Consider the following 14,858-nt stretch of genomic DNA (forward strand, 5'->3'; position numbering starts at 1 on the left):
TGAGAGTCTCAATTCAGCTGTTTATCACTTTAAAAAAACAATTGTTTATTGCCAAGGGCATTTTGTGACGGTCAATGTCAATGTCCACCCTAATCAGTGCTGAAATTTGAGACGGGCTTGCAACGGATGATGTCATCTCGTGTTCCAAGAAGAGGAACCCAAACTTGTGATAGTCATATCGTCGCAGAGTAAGTACCAAGAACCATCACAATTCTTTTAAATTCCAAAAATTGCAACATATTTTTTGTGATGGAGGACAGACAGTCGCAAATTGTGATACTATTTGCGACGGGATTCATATTATCTTGCTATTGATGAGACCTCTGGGAAAAATTCATAGGTTTCACGCCTTTTTGAGGTGCCTCATACCCAAATCGGTCCTATTTTGAACCAAGACTTTGTGAGTAAACGAACTTGCGCAGGCTCAATCTCCACAAAGTACCCCTCAGGTTGCATTTCGGTCTTTTATCCGGCTTAGCTGTACAGCTTAGGTACCTGCCTGCCTTACTAGACAAGATCTATCGAAAACCTTGACAATTAGGAGGGATGCTTGCCATTTTTATGGTAAGAGACTATGATCCAACTACTCGATACAACGACCTATTAGATCGTGGTTCAAAAGTTTTCCAACAGCTTTCCGAACATTTTCTATGGCTTTCTCTCCTCATTGCTAATCTCATCACAAATGACAGATCTTTTGCAAAATTCAAAATACCATCGCAAAGATGAGTGTCTTCATTTGAGCTATCTATACGCATAGCTGAGTTTCGGTTATTTATATATCAATATAACAAAAAATAATAAAGACAAAATCCCATATAGCTAATGGGACTTCGACATTTTGGCTTGTGGTTCGTTTGGATTTTGGATTGCTTTTATTAATAAAATCTTACAAAATCGGTTTAGTTTTCAATTTGGAATTGAATCAAAGAAAGCCTGAGCCAGGTATTATTTACGATTGGTTCTAGACATTTTAATTATATTCATTTTTAAACTTAGGTCCGACTTATGGGTCAACCCAATTGAGGCTTAGACTAGGCCTTCTTAGACTTGCTTTATTTTTATTTTTTTAAATAATTACTTGAATTGTTATATGAAATAAATAAATTAATGAATTAAATCAAACAAACACTTATAATAAAAAATTATAACTAAAAAAAATTAATTAAAACTACATAATAATTTGACAAACATACTTACTGATAAACTTAAATAATAAAAAATCAAAGGAGGCTTAAAATAAAATTGTACAAAAATGACCTAAAAGTATTAATTAATTAATGTACCAAAACAATATAAGTAAAACAACAGAGATAAAAGTTATAAAATCTTAAAAGTTTAAAAAATCTACTAAAATAATTAACTTAGAAGAATAAAATAAAAATTACATGTCGTACATTATTAAAAATAAAAATTAAATAGCTCTACTAGACCAATTCACTAGCCCGAATCGATAGACGCGACCAAGGACCAGATGGTCACATTATTTTTTATTGCAATTATTATTATTATTAAAATAAAAGTGAGAAATTTTTATTTTTCTTTTAATTAGTCAATTATAATTATTAATATCTAATAACTACTACGAATAATAATAATTATATACTATTCGTCAATATCGAATAATTATATTTAATTAATACTTACTATTAAATTATAACTATACCTACTGTTAAATTGCTTTTTTTGGCGTAGGTTACTAATTAAAAATTTCTGAAAATCATTTAATGAAATTCTTTGGAGAATTTCTTAATGTTTTGTCATTTCTGACTTCCTTAAATTAATTTCCAACATTAATAATAAGAAAAGTAATCGTTTGTAATATGGAAATAGGGAAAAATATTAGTTTAATCCGTTAAGTATGCTTAATTTTAATTTTAGTCCGATAACTATGTTCATTTTTGTTTAGATACAGTAACTTACGAAATTGCTTACTTTTAGTCCTTTGGCAGATTTTCGGACAATTTTACCCTATGCAACTTTTGAAAGGCAGTTTTAGTCCATATGCACTCATAGGGGTAAAATTGTCCGAAAATCTGCCAGAGGACTAAAAATAAGTAATTTCGTAAGTTATTGGACCTAAACAAAAATGGACATAGTTATCGGACTAAAATTAAAATTAGGCATACTTAGCAGACTAAAATAATACTTTTTCCTATGGAAATAAGTTTATAGGTATAAAATTACTATGAATCAATAATGTTCTAGTCGTGTGGTTAAGATTAAGCTTGAGATTTTACGAACAAGTTCAAAAGTCATGGCTTTGAGTCTCATCGGACATGTGGTTATTTTTCTCACTTTATGTAAGCGTTTGTTTTATAATTATTGTAATTTGTTTACAATCATATTGAGTATTAATTGAGCCGAAATTTATTGAATTATTTATTATTCTTAGTATATTAATATATTGATTGAATTAGTGTAATGCTAAAAAATTTAGGGTAAATGGTACATTTGGCCCCTTAAGTTTTAATCTAAAATCACTTTAGTCCCTCAAGTTTATTTCTTGATTATAGCATCCTTAAACTTTAATTTTTGTATCATTTTGGTCCCTCTGACCATTTTTCGGCAAAATGTGGCTGGAGTTTGACTTTTTGGAGAATAAAATTATCAATTTAAGTTTGATTTTATCACTTTAGTCCCTTAAGTTTATAAAATTATCAAATTAGTCCTTTTTAGAAAGAAAACTATGTTATTTTTTTATATTTTTATATGACAAATATGATGTAATTATCTATAGTATGAAAAATGAATATTTTGAACTCTTGTAAATATGATAACATATTGCTTAACGTAAAATTTAATAGTGACTCTCTTTCTTCTTACATTTTCAAAAGTGATAAAAGAAATTAAAATTATGAATAGATTTTATAAAAAATTATCTAATTTGAAAATATAATTAAAAAATCTAAGTCTTTTTTTTTTTAATTTTAAGAGTTAAAGATAAATCAATAAAATTAACTTTTAATATTTTTATATTAAATATTAATAGCTACAAGAAATTATCCACTTAATCCATAAAAAGATCAAAAATTTTTATAAAAATAAAATAAAGTTATAATTTTTAGTGCACAAAGGCATTTTGGTTAGTTCATAAAAAACAAATGGATGAAAATCTAACGAAAACTAACAGAATTGACTACTTATTAGTAATTTTTTAAATAATGAATGAGTATTCATAATTATGTCAAATTTTTAAGAAATATTGTTGTAATATATCAAATAATTTAATATTAAAACATGTAAATAAAAAATTCTTTTCTTTTTAATTTATTTTAAATTTAAAAAAACACTTATTTAAATAATCGTAAACTCTCGTTAAGACCAAACTAAAAAGTAATGTGGGCATATAGCGACGAGAACCTTTCATGTCCAATCGATAGTCAACATCAAATGTCTATGTGATTTTTAACGATGTTTCACAATTGATATTACATCAAATCATTTCAGTGATGGTGTTGGAAAATGCAATAAAGACACCTTCCATTGTATTTGAATTTGTAATTTGGGTGTTTTAATTTTGTATTTTGGAGATAGGAGACAAGTTACTGTTGAATGTTAAATTATGTCTTTTTTTATATATTTTATTAATATAATTGTGTATATATATAATAGTTTGTTTGTTAGTGAAATATAGTATATCTATTTAAATTAAGTAATCATCTTTGTTAAATACTTTTTTTTTTAACATTTTAAATAATAATTACAATTAATGAATAATTTACTGCACTGTAGTATTGTCTCGAAAATGATCTTGTTACACCTACAATTTGGACTGGAAAAATATAATATATAAACATTTGAATAATAGATATTTTTAATGAAGTATATATTATTGGTATATTGTCCTCAATTTTCAAATTTCTCAAATATTTCACAGAAGTATTAAAAATTTTGATTTCGAAATATTTAAATAGTGTAAGTTCAAAAAATTTGTAATTAATATTTAGTAAATTGAAGTATAGTAATGTGATGAAAATACATTCGTTAGACCTTATATTCGGATTGATTAATTATAATAGATAATTAAAATAATAAAAAATATGAATTTTGTATATAGCATTGGTGTATTATCCGCAATATACAAAACTAAGTAATTTATTGAGGTAGAAAATTTTAAAATATTTTTAGTCAGTAGCATTGATAGTAAATATTTTTAATACCAATATTTTTGTAAGTTAAAAATTATTTTTATATATAATTGTTGCTTAGATTTAACATATAGCATATATTAAATAATATATAATATACATTATATAGATAATTTAAAAAAATTCACTATATCTCATCTGCTTTGGTGTGGAGTTGATTACTTTATATTAAATAATAATTAAAAATTAAATAAATAATTACATGCACTACAGTATTATGTTGAAAATGATTTCATCTGCCTTTATATTCGCGGTGAAATATTTAATTGATAAATCAAATAATAAGTATTTTGCATTACGCATGCAGTAATTATACAGTGTCCACACGGTTCAAATTTTGAAAATTTTTTCGTTCAAATAGAAAACTATATTGAGTCCAAAATATGTAAATAATCAAAGTTGAAGCAATTACCATTGATTAGTCAAAAACAGAACAATTAAAATTATTTTTAATCATAACATACAAGGCTGTCAAATTTTAGGGAATGATGAAAATGTAATTACACAACTGCACAATATATAAGAAACGAATGCATTTGACACTCACAAACTGCTCGATTAGTTGTTTTCTTTTTAATGATTAAATCAATATTCGACTTGAAAGTTTTCCAGTCGGCATTGTATGCTTAAGGACCATCACGACGGCGTGGTGGTAGTACTCGTGGTCGCGGCGAGCGCGCTGTGCTGTCTCCCTCACTGTACGTCGGGGCACCCCGATCAGACAGCACACCAATTCGAAGAATGTAGTCAGTCCACGATCCAATCCCCCCCACTTCCGAGCCCATGCCAATACTGCGTCGTGCAGCTACTGAGGTACTGCATGTTAGCGCTGGGCCACCATCTCCACGAGCTACATGGTCCACTGCATCCCAACCGGCGATGTGCGTATGTGACTGTAACGATGGGGCAGTAGAATCCAATATGACAATAGTGTATCCACGCTTACTCTCACTGGATTACGCACGGTGTTACCACTTTCGTCATTTCCTGCTTCGCTTTGTGCCTTAATAGGAACACCTGGCAACCTGATGGGCCCCCACACCTCTAACATGTTGGGATGATGTGGCTCTGGGTACTCATAGTACCATCTAGCCAATGAAAAACGCTGCAAAAAGGGTCCATTTATAAATTTGTTGGCGTTGCAAATTACAATAGTATTTTCAAACGATGATTGTTAAGTAGATGTAATCAGATTGGAACTAAAATGACGTACTCGTAACGCACGTGGTCGTAGCTCTACTGGAAACACCATAATAAATGTTTCGATATCATAATAAATCCTTGGTATCTGAGTGATGCCGTGGAACTGTTGAAATCGATTTTTAAATTCGTAGAATTTATCACGGACTTGGTCTCAAGTGTAAGGATATCCAAAATGTCTACGTAATTCACGTGCCCAGTGACCTATCTGCGCCTCCGCAAGTGCATCGTCTCTCATAGGCGCCCGAGTGTTGTCGTCAAGTATCATCCACGTGAAGCGCTGCTCAATATTTAAACTCCAATGGTCGTCCTGTGGAAATCCAACACTCTCCAGATATCTGCGGTATGCCATGGCTGCAAAGAATTACGGTAGTAAAATAATTATTGTGCAAAATAGCACCACGTGTACAGTTGAAAAATGTAAAAAAATGTCAATTTGTTTAAAACTACTATCTAAACAGTTTTACAATTGTGAACAATCAAGCACACTCTATAATTCTTCATGCAAATAGTACTAAACAATCTTATAGCGTAACATTCCAAGACAAAGTTACATTTGGAAAGTAGTTTTAATAGTTTACATATGAATCAACATTGCCCACTACGTTCATTGCTAGTTTCGATGGTTGGCTGCCCACATTTGCATTGCTATGCTATCTCGAAGGTTGCGTTGGGTTTCTATCTCATAAGTGGTTGGATGTCCCATATGGTAGAATGAGTCCATGTCAGTCTGAATATCTTCATCTGGTTCGTTGAATATGATGTCATCGTTGCTAAACTTATGGATGAAGTTATGAAGGGCACAACAGGCAATTACTATATCGACCTGGTGGTTCTGAAGGTAGCTCGGCATCCCCCACTGTAGTATTGAAAAACGTTTCTTCAGTACACCGAAGCATCGTTCAATTATATTTCTCAACCTTGAATGTGCATGGTTAAACATGTCCTGTGGGGTATGACATCGACGATCTTGTCCCCTCCACTCAGGTAAGTGATACCTTGTTCCTCGATAAGGAGCCAGGAAACATTAGTAGTTTGTGAAATTCGCGTCTACCAAATAATACTTACCTGCATTGTCACAAGGTATCGTCATAAAGAGAACAACTAGTGCCAAGTAATTGGTCCTTAAACAAGAGGTTGGTGGATTCTAATTTATATATTACAATGCTCACCGATTTGGAGGAAAAGGACAATTTCGATCCTGTGAAACTGCATGGTCCAGGACACGGGTATCGGCCGCACTTCATTCCCACCCAGCATACACATAAGTGAAATTCATATCGAAATCACATCTTACTAGTATATTCTGTGCTAGGCGGCCTTTCCGCGACCTGTATCGATTTTGGTCAACTTGGGGACCCAGGCAGGTACTAACGTTCCGTCCATCGCTCCGACGCAATCCTACATCGATGTCAACAATTATGTATAGCTAGATGCATGAAATATTATGTCAAACAAGTTTGGATTAATTACGCGGTTGTGAAGACTATGAGATGGTGTTACGACAATGACAGATGTGGTACGTACCTTGAAGTATGGGTAGAAATCTGGGTTATTTGCCACTCTCGGATGTGTGTATGTAAAATTCGGATGTGTGTTTATAAAATTCGGATGTGTTATTAGTTCTAGTGCCATAGCGCACAAGCAGAAAACACTCGGTGGAATCTACAATTAATAGTCTCCAATGAGTGTTGAAATCGCTCCATATTATCGCGGTGCCTTTTATGCATGCTGACCGTTTGCATGAAAAGTGCAACCTCCTCAATTGAGGTAACTCTGGACGTCTGACCATGAGGCAGTAAACCTCTACTAGTCAATGCATCAACCAAAGAATAAAAACATGGCTTGGTCATGCGAATGTTGTCAAAAAACCTTCCCTGATGTGGGGTCGTCATAATCTCCGCAACCTATCCTGCTCCTTGTAGTGCAGATGTGTTACGTGGCACATTTTTCCTAAATAACTCTGGGCATATTAAATCTCTGAATGCGTAAAATTCCTTCGGAACATCAGATTCATTACTTCCTGGAGTCCCTAGGGTCCTCGGACACTCGCATGCGGAGTTCGAGTCTAGACCTCCACCAACTCCCGAGCTTGCCATATATCCGATCGTTGATGTATTGCTAAACATAAACAAGACAAATTAGTGTGTAAGTTACATGCAGTAGATGTCTGTTGGCTGGGGACATGAAAATACTTAACGATCATGGGTACTTGGTATTAGTGCAATCTGAGTAAATTGGTATGACATACATGCACAAATACACATAATGAAATCAATTTTTTTTCAATTTTCTAACAATCAAGCAATATAGTCACTTGCCCAAAGAGTACAACCATTGGAGTTTATTCTTGTCATTAAGACGTAAGAAGATTGTGTGCGTGCTGTGACTGTGAAAACGCTCCAATGCGGTGGTGAAGATGATGTCTGGCAGATCGTCAAACTTTGTCAACTCGTCTACGCACCGCTCAATTGATTCAGTAGCTTTGGGCCCGGTTTGGTCAATCTTCCCTTGAAGTGATTCATTCAACCTATCCATCGTCTCACACTCCCTAGCTTGCAACTCACTAGCTACTCGTCAGAACCGGCGCCCGCTTCCAGATGGACCAGCGGAAGCCTGCGATGGTCCCGGGGAAGAAAAGTATTTATCTGGGGACGTCATGGGAACAGATTGAGAGAATGTTGTATCTTCGTACTCATCTCGTGAATGATGGCTGCCCGATTGAGTGCCATCCATCTGTTCATCGTCTATGTGGTTGGTGCTGTGGATTGTTTGACATTGTTGTGATGACGAACGCGCGAGCCCACCAGTTGCGGTGTTCTGTGAGAACATTTCAGTGCATAGGTCAAAGCGTTGAAGCCCATGCTCAACTATTTTTTTATATTCCAGAATTTCCTGCATTCATTTACATTGTCAAGATATGTAATTAGTTTGTGACTCTGTAAGGACACTGCAATCAAGAAGGCAACACAAGTAGATGTTTACCCGATACAGCTCCTCCAAGCGTCCTGCATCGTCTGTCATGGTATTCCTTTCTGAATCCCATCCCCACCCAGTCCCCCTATTCAAAATTTCGTTTAACAAACGCCAAGCATGACGTAGCCTGTTAAGTTTGCCCTTAAGCTGTACCGTCGTAAGAAGACAACCCTGACTCATAATCGAGTTCATTCGCTCGGTTACACGAGCCCAGACTGACGGTGAAAATGTGGATGATTGGAGTCGGTGTGTGATGAACTCCTCGTGCATTAACTCAATGAACACGCGTTCCATTTCAGTATTCCATAACACTTTATCGTATCGAGATGAGTGGGAGGAACCAGCGCCATTTGGGTGTTGCATCTTTGTAGGTTGTCTTATATATCAAAGTGTCGTAACAATTAAGTACAATCGTTTATACATCCATAAGGAAAAAAACTGCCGCACATCACAAGGGGTTGGAATTATAAACAAACAATCATTATCTCGCTAATGAGTTACTAGAACATAAAACCATGTGTTATTATTTCTGTTAAAGTACAATATTTTTATATTTTTTTATTATTTAATAAATTATATATAAAATAATAAGTTAATTCTTAAAACTATAAAAATATAGTGAGAAAAAATGAATGAAAATTAAAATAAAAAAAAAGAAATAACTATTGAAAGATAGTAAATGAGTTCAAATTTGAAGCACAAAATTGGTTGCAGATCATGCGGGGTTTCGAATAAAATAAGGCACCGTTTATTTATTTAGATTATTAATTCTATTATTGAATATTTATTTACGTTAGATTTAGTATAAAATTATATATATATATATATATTTGTTATATTAAATGAATTTTGTTTTGGCCTCATCAGTCAAATAAAAAAATGAATCATTCCTTTGCTTTATGGAAAGAGCCAATCAAAGAATTTCATTATATCTCTTGTAAGCATTCTATTCCATCTGATAGTTCGTAAGGATAAAATAAGGGATAGAGTATAAAATAGACTTCTTTCTTTTCTTTATTCAAAATTTCTTAAAATAAATTTGAATAAAAATAATATAAAGAAACCTAAATCTAATAAATAAATAAATTTCGTTCAAATTAAATATTAAAATTAGCATATCAAAACAATTGAGACGCTAATTTACCAGTTTTCAATTATATATAGTATAGGTAAAGATCGTATAAAAAAATGTCCCTCTACTATTAAATTTAATCAATACCTATTATATATTAAAAACAACACTTACTGTTAAATAGAAAGGGAGTTTTTATAGCACCTTCGTAGTACAAATGCGCAAATTGACTAACATTGTTTTTAAAATTTCACTTTTAACAGGCAAGCTACATTTCTGTTATATAAAAAATATTGATATTCACCAATTATAATAATTTATCAGTAGGATCCCGCCTCTGCTTTGATGTTGAATTATAAGCATATACATGAAGACTTATTGGAAGAGATCCACAAGGAGCAACTAGAGCGTTTGAAATTGACAAAAAAAAAATTTACCTCTTTATTGAAAAATAGCTTGTACAGTATCAAACATCATCCATAGTGGAATAATGAATTCACACGCCTAAGACCATTTCAGGTAATTTCTTCATCACGAATGAAACGTTTTGATGGTGTATTGCTTATTTCAATCACAAGCTGATACGACAGGATGCCAGCAAAATTTAATAAGAAATCTGATCAAATTATTCACAATGAGAGACTCACGTTACTCCCAACACATGATTTCAGGATATCTAATCTTTTCTTAATGCAAAATGATACATCAAGAAAGTTCCTAAAAGTTCAATGTAAGCAAATTGAGAGCAATCATCACTGTGCTATGGAAGTGACAAAAGCAATGACACTATTAGTATCTTACAAATTCTATAAGTGTAGATCTTTTCTTGTTTAAGTCTATGCTTCCCCCCTTAATATTCTAACATATACATATGAACACATGAAGCATACAACTGGTTTTAGGTTTATGCTATGCCCCAAGCAACCTGAAACATGTTGCCCTCATCTGCTTGTCATATGAAAAGTAATGCCTAATCATTTTCGTAGTAAAGCAAACAACCTACAATTGGAGAGAAAAAATAAAAAGAGAAGAAACTATTGTCTGCTGATATTTGTCTTTCACATAAATACTTCTTTCTCACCCCTAGTTTTCTATAGACTCCAAACCATGCTCCAAGGCCAAAACGAAAGGAAATTTGAAGCTCAAGATAAAGTTCCATCTGCTTTCAAGCTTACAAACAAATTGTTAAACTCAAACTCAAATTAGCATTATCTGCACCAGTTTGGAAAACTTGTGAGCTGAATTTACTTATTCAGGGCCAGTTGGGTCAATCCACATCACACAGTGGAACCTACTGAGAATCGTATTATCCTTCAAACGCAAATCTTACCCTTGTCATCCTATGACATAATGCTGCAAGTAATCAAGGCCAGATCATCTAGTGTATTTGAGAGTCAAACTACTAGACTTAAGAAGCTGTTCTTGTAACCTAATCTTTTAAGAAAACGAAAACCATCATAAATTCTACTCCTTATGTAGTTAGACAAATACAAGAACTATGAGAAAAAACCTCAAAGTGGCACATTTGCTACAGTTATCATATATATCTCTATAAGGTATGAGTTACATGGATATGGAGAAAGGTAGGCACTTACTTGCCACAATGAGTGTTAGAGATGATAGTTACCTAAATAATCCAGTACTCAACTAAAAGATATATCGATAGGGAAATGCCGGGCGCACTCCACAACCAATTCTCCGACTGATCACACAGACAAAAAGAAATGAAGAATATATACTACTATAAACATTAAATATGTTCAACACCTACAAAATTGAAAGATGTCATAGACAGAACTAACATAGAAAGTAACTTAACCAAGTGATAACTGCATTAACAAACATAAATCATCACTACAGATCACAAACATCAGATTGTTATGAAGGTAATAATAACACATCATTGAATACAAATATAAGCATTCAGTTTTACTCACTGGGAAAAAGTACCGAGGTTTCGCTTTTACTAGCAGCTTCAAAAACTTATAAAACGGGATTTGAATCTTATAACGCTCTGATTTATCAATATGAAGTATGAAAGCTTCAATGTGGTGTTTATATCACACTATATATTGTATATATAGACAGACAACCGTTTGCAGATTATTGTAGATGCAAAATTGAACCACTATTCAATGTGTGAATCAACAGGAACAGTAGGAAAAGGTGAAAATCTGACAATAATTTAAAGAAGAAAGCACTGTGCACATGTGAAAGATCAGATCATCGCAGACAATAATTTAAGGCAACTATTGTTGAACCGTACAAACTTTTCAGTATAATACATCCAAACCCAACTCTCAAGACGTCAGAAAATTTTTAGAAATCAAAAATTGAATGGAAGAAATTGTGCAATTAAAGTAAAACAACAAGAAATTGTCGGCAAACTTAACAGAGGAAAATCCGCCCTTTCGCTTGATTGACGCACGGTGTGGAACGAGGACTAGGTGGCGCGTGAGAAATCGATTCCAATAGCCGGCGACACACCTTTGACGTGAACGGCGAGTGGTGGCGGACTCCAACGGAGTTTGTGGCTTGGTCATCGTAACACCGTCGTGGTGGGAGGACGCGGGTGATAGCGGCGCTGGGGTTGTGCTGTCGATGGAGTTTTTCTTACTACGCTGTGGTGGGTCTGACGCCGGTGATGATGGCGCTAGGCTGTGGTCGGTTCGATCGGAGTTCTTAAGGTGGGGAGAAAAGGTTGAAGACGACTAACAAGAGAAGCTGCAATTTTACACTTTAAAAAATACTAATTTCTGTTATGGGCTAGGCCTATAAAATAAAATAAAAAAAAATAGGTTAGTAGCCCAATTTCTATTTTTACACCTATTCAAGGTGTAAAAACTAAAACCAAACATTGCTGTGTTTTTGGCCCATCTCGGGAATGGGCCAAAATCCAAATCCAAACACAGCATTAGTAATTTAATTGAATTAAGGATGTATAGACACCTTCAGTATGTTTGATATTATATTTTCGTATTTTCCAAGATAAGATAAAACATAGTTAATATTTATTTTTGTGTTTTTACACCTTATCTGTGTGTTTTTTTTATTTTTCAACTTTTTATATATATAAACACTTATATATATAATATAAAAGAGACATGATTTGATAATAAATAGTGATTTTTGTTTTTAAAAAATACAATATTAAACATACAATATTTATATATAAAATGATATATAAAAAAAATATGATTTGACAATGAACAATGATTTTTGTCTCCAAAATCCCAACATCAAACCTACACCACTTATTTTAAAATATTTTAAATTACCTCAAAATATAAATCCAAACATATCATCTATTTTCAACACACACTTATTTATCTTTATTTTTCTCTCTCTATCTCCAAAACATAAAACAAAGCACTGAAACCACAAATCCAAACACTATGTTTAGATCCGGATACTTGAATCCACTCATTTTGTCATTTTTATTTTGTTAAGATAACCAGATATGTAACTTACGTATGAATGCAATTAAATATTTTTATCCACGTAATTCTGTATATGTTAATGAGGTCTAGTTTAGCTAGTAAAATTGAGGCCCTATGACATTAGAGAGAATGCGTTTGAACAATTTTATTTATCTGATATTATTGATCAGAGTTAAGTTATTTCAATTAATAATAATTTATTGCTTCAAATTAAAATATAAAAACTCTATTTGTATTTCAAAATTTATTTTGTATTTTCTCTAATAAGTTATTTCAAAGAAATAGCTAATTATTCATCCCGAAAAACCTAAATGTGAATGTGTTAAATATATGTTCCACTTTACGCTTTGTGCATTAGGTATACGAACGAATGATGCATATTTCTTAATTTTTAAAAATTGGGAAAGATATCAATTATCCATGTTCTCATTATATTATACAGTAAGCACAACCTTTGCAAAGTATATTATATTTTTCTCATTTTCTCTGATTTTGTTCCTGCTGTTAACGAATCTGGTGGTTTATGCTTACTTTGGACTGCTAGCATCTCTGTAAATATTATTCTGAAAAACCCATGGATGATCAATGCTCTTATATTCTTGAATGCGAACCCCGTCCATAGCAGTTTACAGGTATCAATTATTTTGTTGTCTCGTGTTTTAACCCTGTATTTTGGCAAAATCACTGAATGAAATTTACCAATCCTTTGTTGGTCCGTGGTTGGTGATGGGAGAATTTAATGCTGTTTTCTCCCAAGTGGAAAAGAGAGGGGGCAAACCTTTTAGTTCTACTTCTAGGAATTCATTGGGAGATGAACTTGACATTTTCAATCTCATTGACTCAGGATTTTCAAGTTATAAGTACACCTGGTCCAAAAGGTTGGGAATGGTGAATACCCAACCTAGACTTGATAGGGGTGTCACAAACACAGAGTGGCATGTTGTACTCAAAGGCCCACATGCTTCATTTACTATCTTTTATTTCCAATCACAGTCCATATCTCCTCGATACACATCCAATCAGTGTTAATCACCCATGACCTTTTTTCTTTTTTGAAGAAATGTGGCTTTGAGATTTCTCTTATGAATCACTTGTGGCTGATGTATGCTTAACTTCTGTTGCAGGAAATTTGACATCATAGTTGTATAGTCTGTTGAGGAAGCTACGAATGGAACTTCGAAAATGGAATTGAAGGGTATTTGGCTGGTGTCACGATCATATCAATGCCATCAAATCTAAGTTAGAGGAACTCCAACCACTTAACCAAACCAGCAATGTCATTTCCCTTCAAGAGCACCTTCAGATTGAACTGATGAACAACTTGCTAGATTGCAAATCAAATGGAGACAAAAAGCCAAGCAAAGATGGCTTGAGGATGGGGATTTAAACACTAAATTCTTCCATCTCACGCCTGTCCTCCAATCTAAATCAAACTTTATTCACTCCATCAAGACACGGGAAGGTAATGTGGTCATGAGTGGGAACATATTGGTAATGAATTCTCCCTCTATTTTAAGTCCCTCTTTCAATCAGATTTTGAGTACTCACAACCTCCCCCTCCCCAAGTGATCGCTTTCTTGAGATTTTGCCAAGTATTGTAACTGCAGATGAAAATCATGAGATCTGTTCGATTCCTACTACTGAGGAGATTAAAGACAGTTTTTTGAAATGACGACCTTCAAGAGCCCGGGCCCGGATGGCTTCCCTCGATCTTCTACAAAAAATTTTGGCACATTATTGAAAGTCACCTCATTTATGCCAGAATACACTTTTTATCATCTGGACAGTTCTTGCTAAAAAACTATCAACCATACATACATCACCCTTATCCCCAAAAGCCTCAAAGATGAAACAATTGACAAGTTCCATCCCATAAACCTCTGCAACACCACCTACAAAATCATCTCCGAAATTCGTGCAAACGGGCTCAAACCCCTACTCAATAAACTCATATCTCCAATCCAAATGGGTTTTGTCCATGGACGAATGATAAATGAAAACACCATCATCTATCAAGAA

The 14,858-nt window shown here is 33.4% G+C and overlaps 1 protein-coding gene across 1 annotated transcript; it reads right to left on the reverse strand.

Moving 5' to 3' along the window:
• Window positions 7,929-8,690, reverse strand: LOC105179087. Its single transcript, XM_011102685.1, has 2 exons — window positions 8,337-8,690; window positions 7,929-8,171 (listed from the first exon to the last, which is right to left on the reverse strand). Exons 1-2 carry the CDS (start codon window positions 8,688-8,690, stop codon window positions 7,929-7,931), a joined length of 597 nt encoding a protein of 198 aa, XP_011100987.1.

This window comes from Sesamum indicum, linkage group LG2, assembly GCF_000512975.1.
Source record: "Sesamum indicum cultivar Zhongzhi No. 13 linkage group LG2, S_indicum_v1.0, whole genome shotgun sequence".
NCBI lineage: Eukaryota > Viridiplantae > Streptophyta > Magnoliopsida > Lamiales > Pedaliaceae > Sesamum > Sesamum indicum.